Source organism: Hemitrygon akajei, chromosome 13 (assembly GCF_048418815.1).
Source record: "Hemitrygon akajei chromosome 13, sHemAka1.3, whole genome shotgun sequence".
In the NCBI taxonomy this organism is placed as follows: domain Eukaryota; kingdom Metazoa; phylum Chordata; class Chondrichthyes; order Myliobatiformes; family Dasyatidae; genus Hemitrygon; species Hemitrygon akajei.
The window spans coordinates 14,414,928-14,438,378 of NC_133136.1; the positions used below are offsets into that span (position 1 = coordinate 14,414,928).

General features: G+C 42.8%; 1 protein-coding gene across 1 annotated transcript in view; it reads right to left on the bottom strand.

Moving 5' to 3' along the window:
- ccbe1 (collagen and calcium binding EGF domains 1) overlaps nt 1–23,451 on the bottom strand; it is a 385,149-nt gene that overhangs the window by 16,786 nt on the left and 344,912 nt on the right. The window contains exons 6-9 of the mRNA XM_073064183.1: nt 17,500–17,606; nt 16,389–16,512; nt 6,558–6,697; nt 4,654–4,689 (exon numbers count right to left, since the gene is read on the bottom strand). Coding sequence (XP_072920284.1) covers nt 4,654–4,689; nt 6,558–6,697; nt 16,389–16,512; nt 17,500–17,606 — 407 coding nt within the window. The remainder of the gene's footprint in view (nt 1–4,653; nt 4,690–6,557; nt 6,698–16,388; nt 16,513–17,499; nt 17,607–23,451) is intronic.

Genomic DNA, 23,451 nt, shown 5'->3' on the forward strand with positions numbered 1-23,451 from the left:
AGAGGACCATAAGACCATAGGACATTGGAGCAGAATTAGGCCATTCAGCTCATCGAGTCTGCTCTGCCATTCCATCATGGCTGATTTATTATCCCTCTCAATGCCATCCTCCAATGAGAGAATTCACAATGGGATAATAGTCTGTGGCCCTGATTCTTTTGCCACAAATTCAGCAGAAGAATTTGATTTGTTAAAGTGAATCTGTTTGGGGGAAAGATCAATATTGACAATATTTTAACAACATATTGTGTCTAAATATTGTGTCAACATAGTGTCTAAATATATGCAGAAATTGTTATAAAATGACAACTGAGTTTTGCTTAAGTGAAGAATACACAAAGGGAATGTATTTTTACCATTGGGGCAGGCTGCTCCCATCAGGAAAATGGTACAAGAGCCTCAGGACTCACACTGCCACGTTCAGGAACAGTTATTGCCCCTCAACCATCAGGCTCTTGAACAAAAAGAGATAACATCACTCAACTCCACTTGCCCCATCATTGCAATCTATGGACTCACTTTCAAGGACTCTTCATCTCATGTTCTCATTATTTATTGCTATTTATTTATATTCACATTTGCACAGTTTGTTGTCTTCTGCACTTTAGTTGAATTCGCTAGTTGGGCAGTCTTTAATTGATTTTTTAATAGTTACTATTCTATAGATTTGTTGAGTATACCCTCAAGAAAATGAATCTCAGGGTTATATATGGTGGCTTGTATGTACTTTGATAATAAAATTTACTTTGAACTTTGATCTTAATTAAGCTCCTTTCCCATGTTGGTGACAGGTGGAATCAATTTAACATCTAGCTACCCATTCAGAACTTTGAGAGCCTGTAGTATCTATCTGTAAATATGTTGTCAAAATTTCTCTGTCATGAGATATAAAGTATAGAGTAACTCTGATGTGTGAAGAGAGATGAGGATCTATTAGTCTTATATTCACCATTGTTTAGAAGACTGAAAAGGGAGATTTAAAAGATTGAGAAAACAGAAACCTACAAATTTCCATTGGGACCAGTGAGACCAGATGCACGAAGGATATTCTCAATGGTGGGAAAGTCATGATGAGGGTAATCATGCCAAGTCTAAGGATAAAGGATTTAAGATTCAGATGAGGAGACTTTTTTCCCCTCCAGAGAATGGTTAACCAATGAAAATCTCTACTACACAAAGTAGTTGAAGCTAAGTACCGGTATTGGTTTATTGTACCATGTACCAACTTACAGTGAACAACTTGTCTTCCATACTTATTATTTATTATCTATTTGTAACCGAGTGACCGTCGAATCTTACTCATTTTCATTAAAAGTGTACTTAGGCATCCAGCTGGGTAATGCTAGAATAATTGTCTGTGTCCTTAAGTGGAAACGGTGATGTCTTTACGCACGCGTGGGATAGTCGGGGACCATTTTGTTTTCTGCAGAAGCAGCTGGCGGGGCTTTCAGATTAAGTTCCTCCCAGAGGTACTGGGCATGGTGAGGAAAAGTGACTACTAATTGACGATATCCATGTGAATCCATTTATGCTCGTTGGGGTATCAAGCATATCAGTAATTTGACATGTTTTACGTATGGATGCTTTAAATTTTCATGAGTGAAGGCAACAGCGCTGGATAGCGTGGCTTGTGCAAAATTCCTCACCGGCCAAGTAGGTCAGTCTTCCTGTAATTTAACTACCAGGCAATATCTTGTAAAAGTCGGGCCAAAGTGTACCTTTTATCTAACTTTATTGTATCATGACTGATTGTGAATGTAACAGCGTAACGTCTCTGTTTAGAAGTTAAGCACGTGTGGAGTAGACATCTTTGATGAGATGTATTCGCTTACATTTTTGCTGCTATGTATAAGGTAGAGGGTTGATGGGATTCTAATGTTGTTTGTATTGTGTTCCTTCAGAATTGTCACTACCGTATTAGTTTTGTGCGGTTTGCTTTATGTATTTTTATACTGCATGCGTAATCCATCGATACACAAGGGTGTGGATCGAAGGTTAATCTGAGATTGTAATGGCAGGAACTGGTTGTAAATTTGTTTGTTTGTTTTAAGACCCTGTTCCGGCACTAAAACATCTAAAACAGATAAAGGAATTAAAACCCGAAAAAGTATTTGTTGTCCTGAGTGTGTACTTTTCCCCAGGCTGCAAAACATTTATTTAGAGATACTGTGTGGAACAGGCCCTTCTAGCACAATGAACTGTGCTACCCAGCAACCCACCTATTTAACACTAACCTAATCACAGCACTATCCTACTAATCAGTATGCCTTTGGATTATGATATAGGCAATTATGGTCTTGACTGTGATTGTCCTTGGTAAATTTTTCTACAGAAGTTGTTTGCCATTGCCTTCTTCTGGGTAGTGTCTTCACAAGACCTGTGACCCCAGCCCTTATCTATACTCTTCACTACCTGGCATCAATGATCGCACAACCAGGAGTTGTGATATGCACTAGCTGCTCATATAACCATCCACCACCTTCACATGGCACTGATCGGGTGGGGGGGGGGGGGAGAGCAGGAGGCTAAGCAGGTGCTGCACCTTGCCCAAAAGTGCCCTGGAGGCTGGTGGAGGGAAGGAGTGCCTTACACCTCCATTGGTAGAGCTGTATCTGCACCTTGCCACCCTGAAACTGGAATACCAGAAGGAAACCCTCATGGTCCCAGGGAGAATGTACAGATTCTGAACAGATGGCATTGAACTGAAATCTGACTCTGGAATGGCCTGAGCTGTAATAGCACATGCTAACCACTACACTACAGTGGCGCCCTTCCTTTCACACAGATCAAATCATTACATGTGGAATCGAGCTAGCGTAACAATGCAGAATACAGTGTAGAAGCTACCGAAAAAGTGCAGTGCAGGTAAATGTTAAAGTGCAAGATCATAACAAGGTAGATTGTGAGGTCACCTTATCATTCAAGAGGTCCATTCAAGTGTCTGATAACAGCAGGATAGAAGCTGCCCTTGAGCCTGTTGCTATGTGCTTATGGGTTTTTGTATCATTTGCCCAATGGGAGAGGGAGAGGCGAGAATCACTGGAGTGGGTGAGGTCTTTGATTACGTTGGCTGCTTTAATGAGGCAGTGAGAAGACCATTAGACATAGGAGCAGAATTAGGCCAGTCAGCCCATCAAGTCTGCTCCACCATTCCATCATGGCTGATTCATTACCTCTCTCAACCCCATTCTCCTGCCTTCTTCACTTAACCTTTGACATCCTAACCAATCAAGAACCCATCAACATACACAGTACAACACGAGTGAATCTGTAGATGCTGGAAATAAATAAAAACACAAAATGCTGGCAGAACTCAGCAGGCCAGACAGCATCTATGGGAGGAGGTAGTGACGACGTTTCAGGCCGAAACCCTTCATCAGGAGTGAAGTTTTCTTCTATACTTTCTCCTTGGTTATGTAAATTTTACCCCAACCCTAACCCTTCACTCCTGATGAAGGGTTTCGGCCCAAAATGTCGTCACTACCTCCTCCCATAGATGTTGTCTGGCCTGCTGAGTTCTGCCAGCATTTTGTGTTTTTAACATACGCAGTACTTGGCCTTCACAACCGTCTGTGGCAATAAATTATACAGGTTCACACAGTCCATAGAGGGGAAGCTGGTTTCTCTGATATGCTGAACTGTGGTCACAGCTCTTTATGGTTGCTTGTAGTCATGTGCAGAGTGGTTGCTGTACCACTTGATAATGCATAATTCTCAATATTCAAGAAAGAATTAGATACTGAACTTAGGGCTAGTGAGATCAAGGAATATGGGGAGTAAACCTGACCAGAGTATTGAATTTGGACGATCAGCCAGGATCACATAGAATAGTGTAGTAGGCTCAAAGAACCAAAGGGGCTACATCTGCTTTGACTTTCGATGTTTCTTCCAAAGCATTAAAAAGATACAGCAACTCTTACAGACTCAAGATACCCTGAGGGATTTTGCAACCTAATGTATATTAAATGTGGCATTGTGTTGTAGAATACAAAACAGAGTGTTTGAGGAGACTGTGATGAAATAAAACTGTATTTTATTGAGGAGGCAATAAGACCATAAGACATAGGAGCAGAATTAGGCATTTCAGCCAAAGAAGTTTGTTCCACTATTCCATCATGGCCGATTTATTATCCCTCTCAACCCCATCCTCCTGCCTTCCCCCGTAACCTATGATGCCCCTACTAATCGAGAACCTATCAACATACCCAATGACTCAGCCTCTACAGCGGTGGCGGCATGGTAGAATAATGCTAAGCACAAAACTTCACAGTACCAGTGACCCGGGTTCAATTCCTGCCACTGTCTGTAAGGAGTTTGTATGTTCTCCCTGTGACTGCATGGGTTCCTCTGGGTTTTCTGGTTTCCTCCCAGAGTCCAAAGACATACTGGTTGGTAGGTTAATTGGTCATTGCAAATTGGCTCATGATTAGGTTGGCATAAAACTGGGGGATTCTGGGCGGTGTGGCTTGCAAGGCCAGAGAGGCCTACTCTATACTGTCTCTTAATAAATAATTAAAATAAAACAAACAATATTTTCAGATGAATGTGTTGAGATCTATGATGTTAGTAAAAGAAGATTTCAGCTTATTAATGATATATCGGTTGATGTCAATGCATCCTACCATAATAAAACAGGTGGGCTGCTTTTCCTACCTTGGCACCATCTCTTCCAGACGCTCCCGGTGGACCCTGATATAAATGGAATAAGCAATAGAATCTCATTGTGATCCTAAAACAAAAGACTATGAAAGTGAAGTAATAATATCAGCGAATTATTATCAATGGAGCTGCCTATCATAGCATAGTGGTTAAGATATCAGAACAACACCAGAATTCTAGATCACAGATCCAATGTTGTAGGTTCAAATCCCACAGTGGGGGTTTTAAATTCAAGTAATTAAATATAATTAGAAATTTAAAGCGGAACTAATCTCGGTTGTGGAATCACAACTGTTGTGAAAATCAGTCCACAAGGGTCTCAGCCTAAAACATCAACTCATTATTCTTTTCCGTAGATGCTGCCTGACCTAGTGAGTGCCTCCAGCATTTTGTGTGTGTTATTGTGCAAGAAACACACATTCTTTTTTCTTTTTTTGCACTACTTATTTAACTTTTTAAATACAAAAGTTTGTATATCTATATATTACTGTAATTTAATGTTCTATTATTATTTATTTTATCATAAGATGCGTTGATCGAGTGAACAGCCAGAGACATTTCCCCAGGATGGAAATGGCTAAAATGAGGGGCATAATTTTAAGGAGATCAGAGGAAAGTATAAGGGGACTGTATTTACCAGTGCATTAATAACAGAGCCAATTATATCAAAATGAAAATGATCTTACTGAATTTTGCTGTATTTTACTGGAAGCTCTACATTTAGTAGAGGAGATCTGTGAACAAATAGTTATTTCATTTATTGAATCTTTTTAACCCTTGTCACAATTGGACTTTTATTCAAGTGATGCCACCCTAGCCCATTGTAATGAGGGTAGAATCGTCATTTCTATTTCTGTAAAGATGAAAGCTGGTAAAGGAAAATAGGGTACAAAATGTAGGTAATCTAGTGGTAGATGACATATATAGCCCCCTTCACAATATTTGAAATATATCACAGATATTTTGCTAATGTCAAGGGTGTCCTATCCTCCAAGAGAACCACAAACTTTTCGTAGGGTTTGGAGGCTTGTGGTGCCTCAATGATCCAAAGAACTATGCTGTCTGGAGGGCCTTGTGCTTTGACTTTTGGTGGTGTCATCCATGACAAATAGGTCAAAGGGTAGAGCCAAGACTAAGAGTGGTCCACCAGTCCTCCAGACATGGAGGTTCAGCTCAGGGCTAAACGGAAACATCATTGAAATGGAAACACCAGAGATAACTTCTTTATCTGTGTGTGACTGTATGGTCAGTCAGAGATGGAGGAGCCTCATTGCTGGTGTAACAGGCAGTAAGTAAGTGAGGGGTCCCATCAATTTCAGCGTGGTGGGAATTGATCAGCACAAGTTTATATTCCCAGAACATAAACCCAAGACATTGAGCTTGAGCAAACACTCAAAACGCTGGAGGAACTCAGCAGGTCAGGCATCACCTGTGGAGGGGAATAAACAGTCAATGTTTTGGGCTGAGATCATCTATCAGGACTGGAAATGAAGAGGAGAGAAGCTGGTAGGCAATAAATGAAGTACAAGCCGGTAGGCAATAGATGAAGCTATGTGAGGGGGGAAGGTGGGTGGGTGGGAAAGGGGTGATGAAGTAAGAAGCTGGGAGGTGAAAGGTGGTAGAGGTAAAGGTCTGAAGAAGAAGGAATCTAATAGGAGAGGATAGTGGGCTATGGAAGAAAGGGAAGGAGGAGGGGAAACAGAAGAATGTGATGGGCAAGTGAGTAGAAGAGAAAGGGTGAGAGGAGAACCAAATTTGGGGATTGGAAAAAGGAAGAAGGATCAAGCGGGTAATGCTAGTGAATTTTATTTCTGTCATGGTGAAAGCTTGCCCATTGATATTTGAGAAAATTTGATATTCGTTATGTTAAACATTTCAGGAAAAGAGTAGATACTGACCACTGGGCCTCTTCTTCCCTGTTTAATATGAGATATGTCAGGAGATGGGCCCATTGGTCCCATGGGTCCTCTGGGTCCTGGGGGTCCAGGCGGTCCCTGTTGTCCCTTTGGGCCGTTGCTTCCTTTGGGACCAGGGAGACCTGCAGAGCATCAGGAAAAACATCCAGATTATATCAGTATTGGATGTGCAATTATCATGTTAGATGAGCAGAGGTTCCTCTAAGAACAAAAAGGCAGCAAGTTTTATTTTTTCATGGGGTGCCATATGCAGAGAGGTGCCTGGATCTGTCCACGTACTGATAGACAGGATACCGATGAAAGGTTAGCACGATTTGTCAGATGCACCTTGAAACATACAGTGAAATGTGTCAAATCAAATCAGCAAGGGTTGTGCTGGTGACAGCTCGCAAGTGTTGCCACACTTATGGTGTCAACATAGCATGCTCAAACTTACTAAGCCAAAGTTTACGCCTTTGGAATGCAGGAGGAAACTGGAACATGCAAGGGAAATGCACGGGCCTCGTGGCAAACATACAGACTCCTTACAGACGTGTTGCATGTTCCGAGGTGCTCTTCTACACACTACTCTTGTAACACGTGGTCACCAAGGTACTGTAGCAGTTAGTGCGAAGCTATTACAACTCAGGGCATTAGAGTTTGGAGTTCATTTCTGGTGCTGTCTGTGAAAAGTCTCTGGATGTGTTCACAGTGGAATGGACTGGTTTTCATTGGGTGCTCCAGTTTCCTCCCACAGTCCAAAGCCATACTGTGTAGCTTAATTTGTCATTGTAAATTGTCCCGTGATTAGGTTTGGGTTAAATTGGAGTTGTTGGGGGTTATACAGTGGCTCGGCTTGAAGGTTTGGAAGGGTCTACTCTGTGGTTTATCGCTAAATAAATAAATTAAATTGAGTTACAGTTGTCTTCCTGTCAGCTTGAACCACTCTAGCCATTCTCCTCTGACCTCTCTTATTTACAAGACATTTTTGCCCACAGAATTGCTGCTCACTGGATTTTTTTTGGACCATTTTCTGTAAACTCCAGAGACTGCTATGTGTGAAAACCCCAGGAGGTTCTGAGATACTCTGATAACCCCCTCTGGCGCCAACAATCATTCCATGGTCAAAGTCACTTAGGTCACAATTCTTCACATTTGTTGTTTGGTCTGAATTACAGCTGAACCTCTTGACCATGTCTACATATTTTATTCACTGAGTTGGCATAAGGCAGGAAGGTAAGGGAGGTGGGGTAGCACTCTTAATTAAGGATGAGATCAGGGCGATAGAGATGATCTAGGATCTAAGGAGCAGAATGTAGAGATTAGGAATAGTAAAGGGAAAAAATCATTGATGGGAGTTGTCTATCTGCCACTAAATAATAACATTACAGTGGCACAGGCAATAAACAGAAATATCTGAGGCATGTAAGAATGGAACAACAGTTATCATGGGGGACTTTAACTTGCACACAGATCGGGTGAATCAAGCTGGTTGAGGCACTCTTGAGGAGGACTTCATAGAAAGCATACATGAGGGCTTTCTTGAACAGCAGATACTGAACCTACAAGGGAACGTGTTATCTTAGATCTGATCCTGTTCAATGAGACAGGTAAAATTAGAGATCTGGTAGTCAGGGATCCTCTTGGAAAGAGTGATCACAGTATGATTGAATTTCTCATACAAATAGAGGGTGCAATAGTTTGATCTAAAACTATTGTATTATGCCTAAACAATGGAGACTACAATGGGATGAGGGAGGATTTGGCTAGTGTAGACTGGGAACACAGACTATATGGTGGGACGGTTGAGGAACAGTGGAAGACTTTCAAAGAGAATTTTCAGAGTGTCCAACAAAAGTGTATTCCAGTTAAAAGCAAGGACAGTAAGGGTGGGGAGAGCCAGCCTTGGATGACTAAGGAAATAAAAGACGACATCAAACTAAGAGCTTGTGTGTACAAAATCTCCAAGAGTACTGGAAACTGAAAGATTGAAAAAACTTTAAAAAGCACCAAAGAACCACTAAGCAAGCAATAAAGAAAGGGATGATAGATTATGAAAATAAACTAGCGCAAAATATAAAAATGGATGGTAAAAGTTTTTATAATTATATAAAGCAGAAAAGGGTGGCTAAAGTGTACATAGGTCCCTTGGTGGACAAGAAGGGGGAATTGATATTGGGTAATAAGGAACTGTCCAAGGCTTTAACTGACTATTTTGTGTCAGTCTTCATGATGGAGGACACGTCTAACATGCCAAAGAGAGATGTTATGGATGTGATGGGAGGTGAGGCTCTCAACACAATAGCTATCTCTAAAGAGGTAGTGCTGAACCAACTTGTGGGCCTGACCATAGATAAGTCCCCTGGTCCTGATGGAATGCAGCCCAGGGTACTGAAAGAAATGGCAGAAGTTATAATAGAGGCTTTGGTCTCTGGACTCTGGCAGATCCCGGTGGATTGGAAGACGGCAAATGTCATGCCACAGTTCAAAAAAGGATGTAAGCAAAGGCAGGTAATTATAGGCCAGATACTTTAACAAATGTGGTTGGGAAAATGCTTGAAGCTATCAATAAAGAAGAAATAGTGAGGCATCTGGAAAGAAATGGATCCATCAGGCAGACACAGCATGGATTCAGCAAAGGCAGGTCCTGTTTGACAAACTAACTGGAGTTCTTTGAGGATATAATGTATTAACATGTACAGAGGATTGGTTAACCAATAGAATGCAGAGAGTTGGGATACATGGGTGTTACTCTGGTTAGCAATCAGTGATGAGCAGTGAGCTGCTGGGGTTGGTGCTTGGCCTGTAACTGTTCACCAAATACATTAACGAGCTGGAAGAGGGGACCAAGTTTAGTGTATCTAAGGTTTGCCGATGATACTAAATTGAGCAAAAAAGCAAATTGTGCAGAAGATATGGAGAGAAGCTACTGTATGCAGAGAAATATAGACAGGTTAATTAAGTGGGCAAGAGTCTGGCAGATGGAATACAATGTTGGTAAATGTGATGTCATCCACTTTGGAAGGAAAAAAGGAAGAGCAGGTTATTATGTAATTAGTAAAAAATTGCAGCATGCTGCTGTGCAAAGGGATTTGGGTGTGATTGTGCATGAAACACAAAAGGTTGGTTTATAGGTGCGGCTGCCCTTCCTTGCTAGAGGGATGGAATTTAAGAGCAGGGAGGTTATGCTGCCACTGTACAGGGTACTGGTGAGGCTGCATGCAGTTCTGGTCTCCTTACTTGAGGAAAGATGTGCTGGCATTGGAGACAGTGCAGAGGAGGTTCATCACTTGGATTCCAGAGATGAGGGGTTAGACTATGAGGAGAGATTGAATCGCCTGGGACTGTACTCGCTGTTATTCCGAAGAATGAGAAGAGATCTTATAGAAACATACAAAATTATGAAAGGGATAGATAAGATAGAGGCAGGAAAGTTGCTTCCACTGATAGGTGAGACTAGAACTAAGGGACATAGTCTCAAGGTGCAGGAGAGTAGATTTTGGACAGAGATGAGGAGGAGCTGCTTTTCCCAGAGAGTGGTGAATCTGTGGAATTCTCTGCTCAATGAAGCAGTGGAGGCTACCTCCATAAATATATTTAACACAAGGTTAGATATATTTTTACATAGTGGGGGATTAAGCGCTATGGGGAAAAGGTGGCGATTAATCTATGGTCAGATCAGTCATGATCTTATTGAATGGTGGCGGGTTCGACAGGCCAAATGACCTACTCCTGCTTCTATTACTTATGTTCTTATGTAGATGAACTTTGAATAATATTTTAACTAATATTTTTATGTGTGTCTGTGATATATATTTTGTGGGTGCATTGAGGTCTGGAGGAACATTATTTCATTTGGTTGTATATATGTACAGGCAAATGACAATAAACTTGAACTTTCATCTCGATGTTGCTGCCTTCTGGACTCAAAACTGAATCTATTTCAGGCAATTTACATTTTATACCAGTTTCTGCTGCAGGTCATGTTTATTAATGGTTCAGTTTTTTGTCTACACCAGCACATTTCTTACAGAACTTCATTTTGCAGATATAGGCAAGAGAATGGGTCAGATATCCTCCCTCTGCACTTAGAAGGCAAACTACAGATGGGGATAATCAATTCATTGAAGAACAGTTTCTTCCTCTGTAACCAAGCTCAGATCCAATAATCTAATCTTAAGGCCAGAATTGCTCATTATAAAACTGTCACATAGATATTATAATTGGCTAAAAGAAGCTCTAAAGTTTTATACTTATTATTGAGGGGAATGGCCACAGGTGTACTCTGCACTGGCTGTGCATTTCCCCTCCTTCTCCTGACAGTAACCCTGTTACTTGTCTTCTGCAGTCTAGGGGTAACTACCTGCTGTAGCTCCTGTCTATCACCTCCTCTTTCTCCCATATGACTTGAAGATTATTGAGCTGCAGCTCCAGTTCTTTAATACATTCTCCCAGTAGCTGCCTCTTGGCTCACCTGATGCAGATGTGTTTATCTGGGAGACTGGAGGTCTTCCAGACTTCCCACGTCCCATACAGAGTACAAAACACTGCCCCTGTAGCCACTCTCACTAAACAGTCATGTCCTAATAGATGAGGAATGAACAAATAAGAACAGAAAGAGAGTAACTTACAAGATAATTCACCCAAGCCTGATGAGCCAAAGTCACTGTAAACACTGGTACACTGAAAAGAATGGCCGCTCCGCCAGCAGTTGAATTATTTTCATTGGCCATTTCTAATGAGTCCCTCTTGCTGATTGGTTATTCCTCAACTCAGGGAAACTGCCACAGAACTCTGCCTTTAAAATCTTGATCACCGCCTGATTAAAAAGTAGCTCTTTTTACACACCCCTGACATTGATTGTCCAACTCAGAGAAAACTAGCTCCAAGCTCTGCTTTTTAAATCTGGACTGCAGACCTGACTGAAAGGTAGCTCTTTTTATGCACTCCTGATGTTGATTGTCCAAGATGCCTTTGGATATTCAGCTATGATAAAAGCACTAAATAACCAGAAATTATTCTGTTTGTTGTTGCAAAATCATTACAAAGTCAATTGGTAATAATATAACAGTAAGAAACAGAACAATGGAAAAGGTCCAGAGAAGATTCACGAGACTATCTCGGGAATTAAATGGTTAACATCTGAGGAGATTTTTATGGTATTTAAGAGAATGAAGTGGGTTGGTGGAATCTCACTGAAAACAGTCGATTGTAAGGTCTTGCTGGAGTTGATGTGGAGAGGATGCTTCCTTTACTGGGGGAACCTCAAAACTCACACCACCAGGTTCAGGAACATTTATTACCCCTCGACAATCAGACGCTAGAACCAAGCGGGATGACTTCACTCAACTTCATTGAAATGTTCCCACAACCTATTGGCTCACTTTCAAAGCCTCTTCATCTCATGTTCTCAATATTTATTGCTTGCTTATTTTTTATTATTATTTCTTTCCAATTGTTCTTGCAGAGTTTGTTGTCTTTTGGACACTGGTTGAATGCCAGATTGGTACAGTTTTTCATTGATTCTGTTATGGTTATTATGGTTATTATTCTGTGGTTTCATTGAGTAAGCCCTCAAGACAATGAATATCAGGGTTGTGTGTCATGACAAATATGTACTTTGATAATACATTTACTTTGAACTCTAAGTCTATGACCTGAGGGCACAGTCTCAGAATAGAAGGACATCTCTTTAGAACAGAGCTGAGGAGGAATTTCTTTAGCCAGAGGGCATTGAATCTGTGGAATTCATTGCCATAGATGGCTCTGAAGCCAAGTCATTGGGTATATTTATTGTGGATGTTGACAGGTTATAGAGGGAAGGCAGAGGAATAGGGTTGAGAGGGATAATAAAATCAGCCATGATGGAATAATGGAGCAGACATAATGGGCTGAATGGCCTAATTCTGCTCCTATATCTTATGGTATTATGGACCTTTGGTCATTTTCAATGTGTCCGTTGTTTGATTCTTACTCTAAAAACCAACATTACTGAATCATCAGCACACACAAAATGCTGGTAGAACACAGCAGGTCAGGCAGCATCTATAGGGAGCAGCAATGTCGACGTTTCGGGCCGAGACCCTTCGTCAGGACTAACCGAAAGGAAAGATAGTAAGAGATTTGAAAGTAGAGGGGGGAGGGGGAAATGCGAAATGATAGGAGAAGACCGGGGGGGGGGGGGGGAGAAATGAAGCTGAGAGCTGGAAAGGTGATTGGCAAAAGTGATACAGAGCTGGAGAAGGGAAAGGATCATGGGATGGGAGGCCTCAGGAGAAAGAAAGGAGGGGGGGAGCACCAGAGGGAGATGGAGAATAGGCAAACAACTAAATATGTCAGGGATGGGGTAAGAAGTGGAGGAGGGGCATTAACAGAAGTTAGAGAAGTCAATGTTCATGCCATCAGGTTGGAGGCTACCCAGTCGGTATATAAGGTGTCGTTCCTCCAACCTGAGTTTGGATTCATTTTGACAATAGAGGAGGCCATGGATAGACATATCAGAATGGGAATGGGACGTGGAATTAAAATGTGTGGCCACTGGGAGATCCTGCTTTTTCTGGTGGACCGAGTGTAGGTGTTCAGTGAAACGGTCTCCCAGTCTGCGTCGGGTCTCACCAATATATAAAAGGCCACACCAGGAGCACCGGACACAGCATACCACACCAGCCGACTCACAGGTGAAGTGTCGCCTCACCTGGAAGGACTATCTGGGGCCCTGAATGGTGGTGAGGGAGGAAGTGTAAGGGCAGGTGTAGCATTTGTTCCATTTACAAGGATAAGTGCCAGGAGGGAGATTGGTGGGAAGGGATGGGGGTCGACGAGTGGACAAGGGAGTCACGTAGGGAGCAATCCCTGCGAAAAGCAGAAAGAGGGGTGGAGGGAAAGATGTGCTTGGTAGTGGGATCCTGCTGGAGGTGGTGGAAGTTACGGAGAATTATATGTTGGACCTGGAGGCTGGTGGGGTGGTAGGTAAAGACAAGGGGAACCCTATCCCGAGTGGGGTGGCGGGTGGATGGGGTGAGGGCAGATGTGCGGGAAATGGGAGAGATGTGTTTGAGAGCAGAGTTCATGGTGGACGAAGGGAAGCCCCTTTGTTTAAAAAAAGGAAGACATCTCCTTCGTCCTGGAATGAAAAGCCTCATCCTGAGAGCAGATGCGGCAGAGATGGAGGAATTGTGAGCAAGGGATAGCCTTTTTGCAAGAGACAGGGTGGGAAGAGGAATAGTCCAGGTAGCTGTGAGAGTCTGTAGGCTTATAGTAGATATCAGTAGATAAGCCATCTCCAGAGATGGAGATAGAAAGATCAAGAAAGGGGAGGGAGGTGTCGGAAATGGACCAGGTAAATTTGAGGGCAGGGTGAAAGTTGGAGGCAAAGTTAATGAAGTTGACAAGCTCAGCACACGTGCAAGGGGCAGCGCCAATGCAGTCGTCGATGTAGCGAAGGAAAAGAGGGGGATGGATACCGGTATAGCCTTGGAACATGGACTGTTCCACAAAGCCAACAAAAAGGCAGGCATAACTGGGATCCATACGGGTGCCCATGGCTACACCCTTGGTTTGGAGGAAGTGGGAGGAGCCAAAGGAGAAATTATTGAGAGTATGAACTAATTCTGCTAGACGGAGGAGAGTGGTGGTAGAGGGGAATTGGTTAGGTCTGGAATCCAAAAAAAAATTGAAGAGCTTCGAGACCATCTTGATGGGGGATGGAGGTATATAGGGACTGGACGTCCATGGTGAAAATAAGGTGGTGGGGGCCAGGGAACTTAAAATCATTGAAAAAATTCAAAGCATGAGAAGTGTTACGAACATAGGTGGGAAGAGATTGAACAAGGGGGGATAAGACAGTGTCAAGGTATGCAGAAATGAATTCAGTGGGGCAGGAGCAAGCTGAGACAATGGGTCTACCTGGACAGGCAGGTTCGTGGATCTTGGGTAGGAGGTAGAAACGGGAAGTGCGGGATGTGGGAACTATGAGGTTGGTGGCAGTGGATGGGAGATCCCCAGAGCTAATAAGGTTGGTGATGGTATTGGAGACAATGGCCTGGTGCTCCTTAGTGGGGTCATGATCAAGGGGTAAATAAGAGGAGGTATCAGAGAGTTGTCGCTATGCCTCGGCCAGGTAGAGGTCAGTACGTCAGACAACAACAGCTCCCCCCTTATTAGCAGGTTTTATAGTGTGGTTGGGATTGGTGCGGAGGGAGCAGAGAGCAGAGCGTTCGGAAGGAGTGAGGTTGGAATTGGAACAGGGTGTGGTGAAGTCAAGACAGTTGATGTCCCGTCGGCAAGTAGCAATAAAGAGATCCAGAGCAGGTAGAAGACCAGAGCGGGGTGTCCATGAAGAGGAGGAGGGTTGAAGACGGGAGAAGGGGTCAGCGGTGGAGGTAGGAGAGTCCTTGTCAAAGGAGTAAGCTCGGAGACGGAGCCGGCGGAAGAAGAGTTCAGCGTCATGGCGTACGCGGAACTCGCTGAGGTGTGGGCGAAGGGGGACAAAGCTGAGTCCCTTACTGAGGACAGAGCGCTCTGCCTCAGAGAGTTGAAGGTCGGAGGGAATGGTAAAGAACCGGCATGGATGAGAGATGGGATCAGAGGGGGGAGGGAGGCTGGTAGTGTCACTGGAGAGGGAAGGGTTGGGGTGAGAGGAAGATGGAGCCTCTGAGGGCCCGGGAGCTGACGATGGGATCTGAGGGAGAGGGGATTACATAGTGGTGGTGGGGGAAGGGGAGACGGGAGTCACAATCGCAGCATGTGAAGACCCGGCCTGGAGTTCAAGGCTGGAGTCGCAGTCGGTGGTTGCGCAATCGCTTTGAAGCTGTCCATGGTTGTTGGAACCCACGTTGATGGTGCTACTGAACTACTGAACCATTATTTCTCCCTAGAAATGCATTTAGTTGACCTTCAAATCTAATTCATAATATTTAAATGGGTTCTTTTGTTTATTCCACACTGAGATTACTCTTTGAACAAAATAGAGTCAAAGAGTCTTAGAACACTTCAGACAGATACAGCCGCTTGAGCCCATCTAGTCCATGCTGAACTATCAATCTACTGAGTTTTAAATGAACCCAAGTCCACCTCTTCCACTGGTAGCTCACTCCACACTCTCACATATTCTGAGTGAATACATTCCCCTTAAACATTTCATCTTTCACCTCTAACCCATGACCTGTAGTCCTAGTCTCACCCAAACCTCAATGGAACATAATGATGGTGTGGTGAACTACATATACCTGTCTGGACACGCACCCCCACCCCCTGCTGACTGCTCCTGTGGCTCCTCCCACTGACAGTGGCTCCTCCCACAGACCCCGGTATAAAGGCGATTGGAGCCTGAGCCCGGCCCTCAGTCTCCAGGATGCAGTGTGGTGGTCAATTGCTGCTTGTTCTTTATTCCAGCCAATAAAAGCCTATATCTCGCCTCACATCTCGGAGAGTTATTGATGGTGCATCAGATGGTTCAAGAACAATTGCTACCCCTCAACCAACAAGCTCTTGAACAATGATCTCATTTGAAAGACTTTTTATCTTGTTATTTCATGTCCTTAATATTTAATGCTATTTAATTGTATTTGCATTTTGCACAGTTTGTTGTCTTCTGGTTAATCTTTCATTGAACCTGTTATCATTACTATTCTATAGATTTGCTAAGTATGCCTGTAGAAAAATGAATCTCAAGGTTGTATGTGGTGACATTTATGTACTCTGATAATAAAATTTACTTTAAACTTTGAAATTTGTTTGCTGCTTCATTCTTCTGAATTTTTAACTTACTTTCCTGGCATTTGAAGTTGAAAAGATAAGGAATCGCAGGTTATAGTGTGAAATCTGCCTTATTACCTGCTGGTCCCGAAGGCCCAGGAAGCCCAACGAATCCAGAATTGTAACTGTTGGAAGAAAATAACTTCTGGCTGTTTGATTTTTGTTTACTAATATCATCAACATTGTTGGGCAGTGAAGTAATCTAAAAGAAAGATAAAATTTGTGGTTAATCAATGAATTAATTTGCTGTTAATGTTGTATAACCTTCAAGAGGACCACAACCTTATTGTAGGGTTTGGAGGCTTGTGTGCCTCAGTGACCCAGAGAGCTATGTTGCATGAAGTCAGGGCTTTATGCTTTGACTCTAGGCAGGGTCACCCATGCCAAACAGGTCAAAGTTTAAAGGCCAGACAATGAGTAGTCCACAGGTCCTCCAGGTATGGAGGTTCAGCTCAGCACTAACATCGCTGATTGGTAAAATAAACTAGTTAGGGAAATAGCACTGAAGAATCCTTCTACATCTGAGTGGCCAAGGACAGACAGAGATGAAGGACCTTCACTGCTGTCCTAAATGCCATGGTGTTAAGGACAGTAAGTAAATAATGCTGTATAGAACAGAACAATACAGCATAGTACAGGCCCTTTGGCCCACAATGTTGTACTAACACATTAACCTCCTCCAAGGTCAATCTAACTGTTCCCTCCACATCACCCTCCATTTTTCTTTCATCCATGTTCCAGATTCTGTACATTCTCTGATGTAATCATTTCTTTAAAGATCATACAATTTCTCTGCAATATTTTTTCTATAATTGAAATCTACTTCTCTTCAGGAAGTGGTAACTCTCAGAAAAACTGAGTCTAATGGGGCCGTTGCCACATCCAGTCAACTATTCTGATGTGAAGAGCAGTCACAGCAGCATTAAAGTCTGAAAGGATATAAAGGTGGGTTACATCATTTGTGATGACTACTTGTACAACTGGACTTGGACTTTCAAGGTTGAGAGAGTGGAATTGCCCCTGTGTAATGGCTTTCCCTACTTTAAAAGCTCTCCCACACAGGCTTCAAAACTGTCATCATGGATACAATGGACAACCAATCAATCAAATAACCTTATGATTAACAACGTTTACCATTGGAAGTAAGCGTCTCAAGGGAAGAAGACATGATGCAAATTAATCCCCTTACCTTTCGCTTTAGCTGTAGAACTGTTTGCTTTATCTGCTGGAACTCCTCACAGGTCGTGGAACAGGTATCAGCTTCCATCACGGTATCGGACTTCAGATACTGGCCAGCTAAAAGAGTCACAGCAAAGCGAGGAAAAGATCGTTTTTAAAATTTAGTGTTTAATAAACAGTCAATGGTTAATTAATTAGCAAGTCTGCTGTTTTTCTGATTCAGCAGTCCTGTTTTTTATTTTGGTGGTGCTGAAAAATAACACTGATGCACTAGGGTATAGAATATAGGCTATAAATGGATAGAACGATAAAAAACTAGGGTGCCTAGGACTTTTGCACAGTGCTCTATTTGCTCACGTGGAGAGGAGAGTGAGTTTGTAAATCTGGTGGGAGCAAAGGATGTTGGGAATGGTGAGGATGGAATGTTCTGGGAGGGGTGTGGGACAAGTGGCAGAGAAGGAGTGTAAGAGCGGGGTGGGGGGGAGGGGGGGGTGACGCAGTTGCAGATACACCCAGCCCTGAGACACCAGGCAAGGTAATTTAATTCCAAACAATTGGTTTATTGATCATTACAGAATGTCTTTCTGGTGCTTCGCATTCTCTCCCCTCTCCCTTCCCCTTTCACCAACCATGATTCCTCTTTCTCTGCCCCCTTCCCAATCTCAGTCCACAAAAGAGACCCATATCAGAGCCAGGCTTATTATACGGGAGACTACAGATGCTGAACAGAAGAGATTCTGCAAATGCTGGAAATCCAAAGCAACACACACAAAATGCTGGAGGGACTCTGCAAATCAGGCAGCAACCTTGGAGGGGAATAAACAGTCACCTTTTCAGTCTGAGACCCTTCATCGGGGCTGCAAAAGGGTGGGGGCAGAAGCCAGAATAAGATGGCAGAAACATTCTGCACAGAAACAGGCTCTCTGGCCCAGCGAGTGTGAACCAGCCATCAACCACCCATTCACCCTTGTCCTACATTAATCTCATTCTCCATATATTCTATCAATTCCCTCACACCCCTCTCCTCACTCTCCTACTCACTTGTGGTGGCCAATTAACCTAACTACTCACACAGCCTTGTGGTGTGGGAGAAAACTGGGCCACCCAGAGAAAAACCATGTGATTACAGAGGGAGCATGAAAACTCCACACAGACAGAACCAGAGGTCAAAATTGAACACATGTCTCTGGCACGGTGAGGCAGTGTCTCTACTGGCCACGCTAAGGCATAATACTACTACTACGTCGACTCAGGCCTAGTGCAGTTAGTAACTCATTGGTGGTAAAAGGACGAGAAAAAAAAGCAAAGATAGGTCTAAACAAAAGATAGGACGAGCAGCCAATTCAGTAGTGGCTCAGTAAGTCACATCACTGACCTGACAGTCAAATAAGGTAGGTTCAAGTTCCATTGTACAATGTTGAACACTAGCTCCTGCCCGGCATTCAACAGCAAAACCTTCAGTGGGTTCAGAAGAATTGAAAATGAACCAAGAAGAATAATTGCTTCTACCTAATGTCTGATGAGGACCTGTAGTTACTATTTTGGTGTTTGTAAGGACCTTAATAAAATGCTAGAAACATAGAACCCATGACAGTACAGGCACAGTCTCAGAATGGAAGGATACCCCTTTGGAACAGAGATGAGGAGGAATTTCTTTAGCTAAAGGGTGTTGAATCAGTGAGATTCATCACCACAGATGGCTGTGGAGGCCAAGTCATAGAATATATTTAAAGTGGAAGTTGCTGCATCCTTGACTCGCAAAGGCATCAAAGGTTATGGGGGGAAGGCAGGAGAATGAGGTTGAGAGGGAAAATAAATCAGCCACGATTGAATAGAGGAGCAGCCTTGATGGGCCAAATGGCATAATTCTGCTCCTACGTCTTATGGTATAATTGTCAGTACAGGCCCTTCAGCCCATGATGTTATGCTGGCCCTTAGCCTACTCTAAGATCCATCTAACACATCCCTTTTACATAGTCCTCCATTTCCCACTAATGGAGAAGGCTTTAGGAGTAAACCCTGTGGAAAAATCCAGAGCTGAAGTCCCTAAGGCAGTCCAACATTCAGTTCAACGTCGACTGACAACTCCTGTCACGCCTCTAGTGTCAGTCTCTGCCATTCCTTTGGTTTCATAAGCTGCATGGCGAAGGGGAGCCTATTGCATTGGCAACAGTTTGCTCTTCATATCGTGCTGCCCTGGTTTGCGTACTGATTTGTGTATCACGTACACAGCTAGGATGCAACATCCATGAGTGACCCTGACAAAAAGAGGGTGTCATAGAGTCATAGAATACAACAGCATGGAAAAAGACCCTATGGACTAACTTGACCATGCTGACCAAGGTGCTAATCTAAGCTAGTCCTATTTGTCCATGCTTGGCCCAGCCTCCTCTGAACCGTCCCTCTCATGTACTTACTCAAATGCCTTTTAAAGGTGAGGAAGGGTGATTGGTGGTAGCATGGTCATGGAGGTGACAGAAATAATGACCAATATCAAGTAAGAATAGCTCTGGATGACTGGAATGGTTCCAGAGGACTGGAAAGTTACAAATGTCACTCCACTCTTTAAGAAGAGCAAGAGGCAGAAGTATGAAATTATAACACGAGGAAATCTGCAGATGCTGGAAGTTCAAGCAACACACCCAAAATGTGTTGTTGAAGAAGGGTCTCAGCCTGAAACATCGACAGTGCTTCTTCCTATAGATGCTGCCTGGCCTGCTGCGTTCCACCAGCATTTTGTGTGTGTAGTATGAAATTATAGACCAGTTAGCCTAACTTCAGTGGATGGGAAAATATTAAAGTTCATCGTTAAGGATGAGGTTTTGGAGCACTTGGAGGCACATGATAAAATAGGCCAAAGTCTGACTTCCTTAAAAGGAAATCTGGCCTGACAAATCGGTTAGAATTCTTTGAGGAATTAACGTGCAGGATAGACAAAGGAGAGTCAGTTGATATTGCTTACTTAGATTTTCGGAAAGCCTTTGACAAGGTGCCACACATGATGCTGCTTCACAAGATAAGATCTGATGGTATTACAGGTAAGATACTAGCATGGATAGAAGATTGGCTGACTGGCAGGATGCAAATAGTGGGCATAAAAGGGACTTTCTCTTGTTGCCTGCCAGTGTCTAGTGGTGTGCTGCATGTCCTGATGTGTAGAAAAGTGAAGTTAATGTAGAAGGAAATTAAAGACAAATGGACAAAAATTGTTTATCTTCATACTATAACAGAATCAGTGTTCCCTCTATTTTTTTTACAGCTGTGTGGACCAACCTTTGCACTGAGCAAGAAATTTTTGCATGGCCTGAAAACTGAGCAGCACTTTAAAGATTTGTTTTTGTAATAGGCATACTATGAATATTGACTAGACATTGCTGGCATTCAACGGGCCAGTGGTTTAATAACAATCAGCTACTGACTTCCATTCTGTGTTTATTGTTACAATTTATAACAGTGTTCTAACGTAACATTGACAATGTAAACACGATGAAACTCCAAAATGTTTCAAAGTAAAAGTTGTGGTATGTTTAGTATTTAGAACATATATGGATTATATTCATAATTAATTTCATGTTTTTACAATTATATTAGCATAATTTCAAAATTATATTAACATTAATATTATAAAAAAAGAAAATTCCAGCTGCACAGCCACAAACTGAAGTACACAGAAATTATATTTCTGTTTGATATCCAACAACAATAGAACCTTTGAGTGACTCTTGTAATTTCCATTGTTAATTGTAACCAGGACAGTGCTCTGTATACTTGGTTAATTACAATTTATAAAATTTAGGAAAAATATTTAGACATTTATACAGAGTATATGTATATCTCTTTTAGGACTGTGCCAAGTTCAGAATTCCATGCGACTGGTAGTCGTGAAAAATTGAATCATTTTCAGATAAACCAAAACCCCAGTTTTAATCCCACAGAAAAATTCCACTCAGGAACAAAGGATGCCACAGACACAGTTTATTGAGTTTTCTTGATGTCTGGGTAGATTTATGTGTTTATAGTCTTCAGCAGATGTAACCCAGGCAGTGAAATCTGGTAGGGAACAATTATTGGAGTTTTGTTCTATTCATTTCATTGGAAGGAAGATCAAAGGAAGATCCAAGCACATAAGGCCATGCTGACCTACTATTTTGAATTTCTATCACATTCTGACCGATGAGGTTGAATGATGAAGTAGCAAGAAGGAAAATATAGAATATTCTTTCTGCATAATGAAGGAAATACAGCCAGAATACAGACAACAACTAAGAAAATATCTACAGATGCTGTAAATCCAAGCAACACACACAAAATGCTGGAGGAACTCAGCAGGCCAGGAAACAACTATGGACAGGGCAGAAGAAGGGGGAGTCTGATAGACGAGGACAGAAGGCCATGGAAGAAAGAAAAAGGGAGAGGAGCACCAGAGGGAGGCGATGGGGGGGGGGGGGGGCAAGGAGATAAGGTGAGAGAGGTGAAAGGGGATGGGGAAGGGGGACATTACTGGAAGTTTGGGAAATTGATGTTCATGCCATCAAGTTGGAGGCTACCCAGACGGAATACAAGGTGTTGTTCCTCCAACCTAAATGTGGCCTCATCACAACAGTAGAGGAGGCATGGATTAACTTGTGGGAATAGGAAGCGGAATTAAAATGGGTGGCCACTGTGAGATCCTGCTCTTTCTGGTGGAGCGTAGGTGCTCAGCGAAGCAGTCTCCCAATCTATGTCGGGTCTCACTGATATACAGGAGGCAACACAGGGAGCACCAGACACAGTATATTACTCCAACAGACTGAGTTATCACCTTATCTCCTTGCCTGCCCATTGCCTCTCTCTGGTGCTTCTACTAACTTTCCTTTCTTCCATGGTCTTCTGTTCTCATCTATCAGACTCCCCTTCTCCAGCCCTGTATCTCTTACACCAATCAACTTCCCAGCTCTTTACTGCATCCCTCCCCCTTCAGGTTTCACCTATCACCTTGTGTTTCTTTTTCTTCCCCCCTCCCCCCCACCACCTTTTAAATCTACTCCTCAGCTTTTTTTCTTCAGTTCTGATGAAGGGTTACAGCCTGAAACGTCGACTGTATTCTTTTCCTGGCCTGCTGAGTTTCTCTAGCATTGTGCGTGTGATACAGACAACAATTGCTTTTGTCGAATTCTGCTTTACATGCAGACACAATGCATATATACTCATTGTTCACTCTATTAGGCATCTCCTTTAGCTAATAATGTAGCCACTGAGTTCATTTCTATCTGTTCATGGCCTTCTGCTGCTGTACCCCATCCACTTCAAGGTTTGACATGTTGTGCATTCAGAGATGCTGTTCTGCACACCACTGCTGTAACACATGGTTATTTGAGTACTGTCACCTTCCTGTCAGTTCGAACTAGTCTGGTTATTTGCTTCTGACTTCTCTCATTAACAGGGCATTTTTCTCCCACAGAACTGCCACTCATTTTTTGGGACGAATTCCCACTGGCGGAAGTCCACATGGGGACCGATTCAGAGGCCTCTGCCGGCCAGGGGTTGGCGTTCTCAGGCAGTCTACCGGTGCTACAATCGACAAATTATTTCTTTTTGCATTTTGCACCATCCTCTGCAATCTATAGAGACTGTTGTTCATGAAAATCCTAGAGTATCAGCAGTTTCTGAGATACTCAAACCACCCTGTCTGGCACCAACAATCATTCCATGGTCATTGTCACTTATATCACATTGCATTTGCATTCCGATGTTTGGTTTGAACAACAGCCGAATCACTGGACCATGCCTGCATGTTTTTATGCATTGAGTTGCTGCTGTATGATTGGCTGATTAGATATTTGCATGAATGAGCAGGTGTACAGGTGTACTTAATAAAATGGCCACTGAGTCTATCTTACTCTTTTCTGCACAGTGAAAGAAAGACTGCCAGAATGCAGAAAACAGCAATTACTTTAACTGAATTCTGTTTTATGTAGAGATG